Source organism: Quercus suber, unplaced genomic scaffold (assembly GCF_002906115.3).
Source record: "Quercus suber isolate HL8 unplaced genomic scaffold, Cork oak 2.0 scaffold_25, whole genome shotgun sequence".
Classification (NCBI taxonomy): Eukaryota; Viridiplantae; Streptophyta; class Magnoliopsida; order Fagales; family Fagaceae; genus Quercus; species Quercus suber.
Window position 1 is genome coordinate 863,833 of NW_027069490.1, and position 8,251 is coordinate 872,083.

The following is an 8,251-nucleotide window of genomic DNA, read 5'->3' on the forward strand; positions in this document are numbered from 1 at the left end:
AATTCAATCCTCAAAGGTCTGTCAATCCAGCAGAAAGCTTGTTCATTGACTCATCATCATCATCAAATCTGGCCTCTAAAAAGTCAAATGTTTTGAGACTTTGGAAATTGATGATCGAAGATAAGGGAAAACAAGATATAACCTTCTCAATGTCCTGCAGTTGAATAACCTAGACGGCACATATCCATCAAGAAGTATACACAGATCTTCTACATTTCACCTAATTGCCACGGAATTCCATGAAATAATTAAATCTATCCGCATCAAACTCGAAAGACCAAGATAGGCTAAATTTGATTGATCCACGAAATTCATAAAATGCTCTATTTGAACACCCTTGTCCAAGTTTGGACCTTGGTCCACAAATATTTCCAATCCTTCGAAAGTACACTAGTTCTAATTGTCTCTTTCATTGGAAGAAATTTTAGAATTTGTACAACTCCTCTGGGTAACTCATCTAAAAGTTTTTGGTGCCCATCAGTAATATCTTGTAACTCTTATCCCTCTAGTTTTTTGGATTCCCTTTCATTCATATTGACCTCTAATATACTCATGATCCCAATTGGTACACAATTCGAGTAATTATAACAAAATTTGGACCGTTCAATTTAATTATACTTCAATTTGGTGACTCAGATTTACACAAAAAGTTTTCTTTTAAAAGTCTTGTTCCGTGAGATATATGGAGGTCCCACGGCTCTCAAATTGCATAAACCAGCTTTGTTGCAGTCGCCAAGCCCAAGCTAGCAGCTTTGGCATGCTCCAAATCTTTATTATTAATGTGTCTTTATTTAAACTAGTTGATGTACTGTAATGCATAAATATACTATAAATTTATTTTAAAATATTTTGTAAAAAATTATCCATGTACATTACTTATTGTGTGCTACTGTGGTTTAGTTTTTGAGGAATTAATTTTAATTATATTAAATATAATTAAAAATATTTTTTCAATAAATAAGAATATAGACATTAATTATTTATTTAAGTTCATATTATGAATTATTGAGATTATACCATATTGAAGTTTTTTGTGTTAATTATTTATTTAAATTCATATTGAATTATTGGCATTGGACTTGCCCTTAGGCTTGTATCCAGCAGGATAGCCATGCAATTTAAAGCATTTCTCCACTGTATGCCCAAGCATATTATAATGAGTGCAAAAAGGCCTCTCTTTCTTGTTGTTGCCCTTATTCCAATTGGAATTACCAGAATTTCCCTTAGAATTGGCATACGTTGCCACTGTGTCCAATTGTGAAGAGAAAGAACCTCTATGACCAATGCTCTTGTGTGACTCTTCTTAAAGAACAAGAGAATAAACCTTGCTAATTGAGGGAAAGGGCTTTGTCATGAAAATTTGACTTCGAAGAGTGTCAAAATTCTCATTCAATCCCATCAGAAACCTCATGACATAGGCTTTATCATGACTTGCACTCAAAATCTTCATAGCTCCACAAGAGCATTCTAGCAAAGGCTCAAAGTTGAGTAATTGATCCCACAAACGCTTAAACTTAATGAAGTAATCAGTCACTGACATCTGATTTTGAGAGATATGAGAAATCTCCCTTTGCAAATTGTAAATCTTGGGACCATTACCTTGAAAAAACAGATTCTTCAATTCAATCCACATTTCCCTCGTAGTTTCACAATACATGATGCTGCTAGAAACATCTATATGCATGGAATTGATTATCCATGAGAGAACCATAGTGTTGTAGCTCTGCAAGTCCTCATACAGTGGTGAATCAAGATCTGGCATAGGTATTTTTCCATTTACAAATCCAATTTTCTTCTTGGCAGTGAGAGCCAACACCATAACTCTAGCCCAAGAATGGTAATTCTTCAACCTTAGCAATGGTTGAGTGACCAAAATGCTTCCTGGATTCTCACTGAAGCTAAGAAAATAAGGATTGGAAGGAATTGGATTGTTGCTGGAATCAGAAATGGTTTATGCAGATTGATCATTCGAAGAATCAGAGGGATTTGTTGCTTCAGTGGTCGCCTTTGATGAAGCTTCGAAGCTTTAGAGCTCTGATACCATGTAAATTTCTAGAACACTCTCTAATTTAAAACTCAAATTTTATTGAATGGAAGAGAGAAATACAAGCAACTGAGTTTTGATACATAACATTACACTTATATATACAAGCTCTAAGAAGGAAAAACAGAATAACAACCTTCTTGATTTAATGGGAATTTGGAGGGAAAAACAATTGTACCTCCCTAATTTAATGGGAATTTGGAGGGAAAAATAGTTGTAACTAACTTCTATGTACACGTGTAGCTTGGTGATCCTAATCACTTAACTAACTACTCTAGCCATCTGATATCATCACTAGGGATGTATGAACTATTCATGAAATGGCACAGCTTCAATCAAATCCATTAAGTCTTTGCTAGCCCAAGCTACCTGTAAGGCTTGACCTGTGCATCCACCTTCTGCATTAAGCTTAGGTCTGCTCTACTATACAAGTGTTTTAGCTTGAAGTTTGCTCTAATGTGCAAACTTTCTTCTTTATTCTCAACAGTAACTTAGTCTACTTAGACCAAAAAAACCAAAAAGAAAAAGACACAAATTACTAAATTAACAATTTACTTTGATCCAACTTAAACAAAAAAATAAAAATAAAATAAAAATAAAAATTCATTAACCACTAAGAAACTCTATGCGCATATCAAGAGTGACATAACAACCCCATACTACAATTAAATTTTGTATATCCACTTTAGCAATAAGCTAAGAAAAGGAAGAAATATCATGGGAGCGAATTTCAAGAAAAGCAATGACTTAGGGAAAAAAAAAAAATCATGTTGGAGTTTTGGCTTTTTTTTTTTTGGTTAAGAGGAATCTGCATTAAAATTAACTAGCCATGAAAGGCGATGTTCTGGCTGAGAGCCTTAGAGTATACAAACCATCAACATCCGCATTTAAAATATTACATAGACTGTCATTGGGCGGAGCATTAAGTACAACAAAATTTCCAGAAAAAGAACAGCCTGCTCTAACAAGATTATCGGCGCATCTATTCGCCTCTCTAAACACATGGGTGACCTTGACATGCTGGAATTGCTCCAGGAGGTATCTGCAATCATTGAGCAAAGCATTTTAAATCTCTTTCAAAAGAAGATGCCAAGTGAAATAACCTTTGGTCACTAAAGATTGTTGTGTATTTTGTAGTTTCCTCCAATATTTTAATAATTTTCTTTGTAAAAAATGTAATTCTTAATATTCTATTTTATAGGTAAAATAGCATAACAATAAAAGTAGTATAGTGATTTGGTCATATAATAGTTGTTTACAAATTTGAAAATTGCATGATATAGTGATTGATAGAAATAGTATGCTATTATGCCTATGCCTACCAAAGAACGCAAATACCATTTTGATAAAATAAAAATGCAAATATCCTTCAATTTTTTAACTCCTGATTGTGTGTTATTACTTCTTTTTTTTTTGGGACTTTGTTTCAAATGTTGCAATAGTAAATAAATTTGAGCAAGAATATTATATTTCAAATAAATTTTTTCTCATATAAATCTTTAAAAAATGACATCAACATTTCATTATACTTTTTTTACTGAAAAAATTCATTATACTTAAATAATTAATATAACAAAATAAATGTGTAGGGCCAGAAAATTAGGCAGCCTCGGCCCACTTCAATCCAGGCCCAGAGGCCCGCGCCGAGGATGCATGAGGGGTCCGAGGATGATAGCGCAATGTCCGCCCCCGAGGAACATATCCGAGGATGACCCCGTCCTCGGACATCCGAGACCTCGAAAGTACGCGGGCACCACTCCACCAAAGGGGGGTCTTCTTGAATATCCGAGGAGGGGAAGGGCAGGTGCCACGCGTCGGCGACGAGAGTACGGTGAAGGAGCAAGTCTTAGGCAAGCTATCACCTCCACATTGAATGCTCTCAACTAACGTCCTGGCCACATTAATGAGGATAGGACTCCTAAACAGTGCTGCCTTGGGTGCTGCAACCCATAGGGGGAATGGGGATGCGGCTGATGGGACAGGCTCTCAAGTGGTGGCCTGACTAATCAACAAATGGAGGGTTATGATCAGTTTAGAGAGGTATATAACATAAGGAGTCTCTCCTGAAAGGGGGATGGAAGATCAGCATGAAGAAGTACTGTAGTGACCTGTGTCCTCTGGACCTTTGTAATCAATCTTAAAAGAAATAATAAGAAGGCCAATCCTCAGAGGACAAGTCTGAGGAGCATCATTGTGCACCCCTATTTCATGTTTAGGTTGATAAACTCTCATGCAACCATGCAGGGCAGTTGTATCCCTTGCTAGGGTCTAGTTTTGGAGCCCACTCTCTATAAAATCATTGAAGGGCAAGCTGGGCTTGGGTCCACTCTCTCAACCTGAAGAAGTGTCCCAAACCCAGTCCCTACAAAATGTATCTATCCTATTATTAGTAATCTTTTTTAAAATACATAGAATATATATATATATATATATATATATTACACGTCACTAAAAATATTTAAGAAATCTAAATGGTTAAAACTAATTTGAGTGAATTCACAAATTTTAATTTTTGATGGCTTTTGTATCAATTGTTGTCAAAACAACTAAACATGAGGACTAATGTTAAATTCTAATCATAATTATGTTGTTGTTTTTTAAAATAATTTCTTACATAAAACTTATAAAAATAATCATATAAATTCCTCTAATATAAATAATCAATACACAAATGATAATTAATATATGCATTTACTCCATTGGCTAATTCAATAAACTAATATTTTGATATAAATGCAAACTTAATTGAGGTGTAAGTCTAAATAAATAAATCTCAAGAAATGTATCACATGACAGAACCTAATGTTCTCTTATACAATCTCTTTGCTTATATATATATATATATATATAGATATTGATATTAATATTGGTTTGATTTTTTGAAAAGATTACGTACAAATCTGAGAGAGAGAGAGAGAGAGAGAGAGAGAGAGAGAGAGAGAGAGAGAGAGAGAGAGAGAGAGAGAGAGAGAGAGAGAGAGAGAGATTTTTTTTTTTTTTTAAGCAGAGAGATAGGATTTAAATCAATAATTAAGTGATACAATTTCTTTTCATAATGGTTAATATTGCTTTGTTTATTGTTATGACTAACACATAAGAGCAATTATATTAGCCTTCTCAGATTTTTAGTTAAACTAATCCAAAAAACTCTACATTTTCTAGTTCAGCTTTTTTTTTTTTTTTTTTTATAGACTACATTAGACGCAACACTCTATTTTTTACTTCATTTAAATATTATTCTCTCTCTCTCTCTCCTCTCAGCATATACCAGTATGGTAGTATACCATCATCAACATAACACCATCATCAGAAACCCAACAAAACCCACATCAAAAACCCATCACAATCACAAAACCACATTAAAAAAATTCCATAAGAAACTAAACAAACCCAAACCCAAGCACCACAAAACAACCACCATGGCACCACCACATCACCACCTTAAAAAACCCTACAAACCCAAAGCCAACAAACCACATCACCCCCCCCCCCAACACACACACAAACTCAAAAGGAAAACCAAACAAACCTAAACCCAACCACACAGCACCACAACCACGACACCACCATTAGAAACCCAACAAAATCCACGTCAAAAACCCCCATCACAACCACAAAAATCATATAATTAAGACAATTTCCATTTGACGTCGAAAGCCCCAACACTATCGCTCTTTAATCTCAAACCACCACTGATAGCTGTAACCTAGCGGATTTGCTTTGATCTGCTCCAACCTTGTGGGTTGCTATAAGATGGAGAGGACAGAAGACTAGGAGAGAGAGAGAGAGAGAGTTGAGGGAAAAAGAATTAAAATATGATATATTTTTTTTTATCACTAATGAGAAGTAGTTCCATGCTACTTGTGGTGTGGTACTATTCATTGTTAAGATTTTTGGACTAGTTTGATGAGATTGATGCGTGTATTTTTTGTGGGTCTTTAGCTATATATTTGTTAAAATATTAAAATAGCTACACTGATGCAAATGCTGCTAATAAAAATGTCATTAAGAGTGATTTATGTGAAAATGATGTGACTCCAATTAACATTTTTTATTTTTTTACAAATTATAAAATTTAAAAAAAAAAGTAATAATAGTCATATACTTGGTTTTATACACTCATCATACACACACTCCTATATGGACTAATATAGTATTTTAAAAACACAATTTCAAAAAAGAGTGTATACGGAATGTACAATATAGAGTGCATAATAAGATTTTTTGTTATAAAACTTGTTGATGATCTAATTCTATTCTGTTGGGGAATTTACAAAATTAAGAAGTAACAATGAGAGAACAAATGAACACATCAAGTATATAGAATTTAGTGATTGACTTGGAGGCACAATTGAATGTTATCCTTAGACAATATTTGTCCCCATACACAAGTTGCTAAAGGGTTTCTACAAACTTGTCCCCTAGGATACAACCAAGTTTATTAGGTTCTACAAATACCAATTTTGAAGAACACCCACAAGATTTCTTGTGTTTCTTTGTAACTTACTATTTTCAAGTGAACACAAACCTCTACTTATACCCATAGGGTCATAACCCTTCAAAAGGTACGTATGGAGAGTTAAAATTTTCATTAAAACCGTTCACAAGGCTTGAAATGTTCTCAAAATTTCAGAACAGTCACTTTATAATTCTGCAAAAAATTTTGTTCTGCGATTTTCAATCGATCGAGAGTTACTTTCTATCGATCTAATGCTCTTTTTCGATCGATCAACCAGGAATCAAATACCGATCGAATCTTGTAGAAATTCCAACATTATTTCCTTCAACATTTCGATCGATCGAACAGAAGTCTCGACCGATTGAAATTCCTGGAACTTGAATTTTCACAAAAAAAAATTCCAGAATTTGAATTTTCACTTTATTCATTTTACAAATGAATACTCTCAAACCTTATATCATTATTACAACTTATCCATGTATATACTTATATATACAACATGTAGGGACTCAGTTTGGATTTGACCCTGAATATGGATGGGTTTTCAGCCCAACAAGCCCAAACAATAAATTTATAGAGAGTGAGTTAAAGGTTTAGGCACTGGCCGTCGTTCATCAAGCATCAACTCTTTTTTATAAAAGAAAATACTTAGAGTTTCTTTACTTTACTTGCTTTTCTTATATAGTCTTCATCTTCCTATCTCCTTCTTCCATCTGTTGATCATCCATTTGCCTCCCTTCTGGCCATCCGTCCCATCAGAGGCTTTATCGATACTCAAGTGGTTCACTCTGATCAACGTTGCCCTGCTAAGGGGTTATATCCCCATTAATACGGCCAGAGGGGTTAGGTGAATGCATTAAGTGTGAATGTGACAGCTTGCTCTGGACTTGTCCCCTCCCAAAAATTATCCTTAGTATGCCGAGGACGGAGAGGTCCTCGGCATGGGTCAAAAAAAGAAGCTTCCCCCAACTTAGCCTTGGCTAGTCAGTCTTCCTCGGCACTGGCCTTGGGCCTACTACGCGATGGGCTGTGGCTGTCAGGCCCACAGGCCCCACAATAGCCCCTCAAAACCCTGCTGCACGTTCCCCCGGACGGGGAGGAGGGTTTTGATATTCACGGGCCCTCATAGGCGAATCGCCCCACTTCGGTTTGTGCTAATGCTGGTGACTTTTCGACTGCTCGATGTGCGTTTTTTGCGTTTCAAGACTTAATGTGTGCCCACATTAAATTTTGGCGGCACCACGTTTCCCACTTTCAACGGTGTGATGGTAATCGTTCGGTAGGGATCTCCTGCTTTTATGGGCAGGCAGTTACATTTGGGGAACCTAAGGGGGAGTATAAGTACCTGTTTAAACCGCCTGGTTTCCTCATTTTCGCGCTTACAACCATTGATGCGTATGACTTGAGTCTAGTTCAACTTGCACTCTTCCTGAAGAGAATCGCCATATTTCTGTAAGTCTTCTTCTTCTAGTGACCCCAAATTTCCTTGATTTTACTCCTCCTTTTCTTCTTCTGGAACTTTTAGTCGTCCTTGGGGAATGGGTAAGTTTAAGAAGTTGGTTGAGTCCGACGAGATGATGAACAAATTCATTGTCGACTATGGGATACCCAATAATGTGAGTTTGAAGTACTGTGAAGAAGGGGAGTGGTACCTTAAGAGGAGAGAGGGTGAAGTCGTAATCCCGATAGTCGCTTTCGTAGAGGGAGGGATGAGAATCCCTATGAGGCCGGTGACCCTCAATTACCTT

At 35.9% G+C, this 8,251-nt stretch overlaps 1 protein-coding gene across 1 annotated transcript; it reads right to left on the reverse strand.

Annotated features, from left to right (window-relative positions):
* Positions 1-1,303: 1,303 nt before the first annotated feature.
* On the reverse strand, positions 1,304-1,819 carry LOC136064956 (uncharacterized). Its single transcript, XM_065767473.1, has one exon. It carries the CDS (start codon positions 1,817-1,819, stop codon positions 1,304-1,306), a length of 516 nt encoding a protein of 171 aa, XP_065623545.1.
* Positions 1,820-8,251: the final 6,432 nt, after the last annotated feature.

Coding starts and splice junctions, on each gene's coding strand:
- LOC136064956 (XM_065767473.1), bottom strand. CDS start 1,819: ATGGTGTTGGCTCTCACTGCCAAGAAGAAAATTGGATTTGTAAATGGA.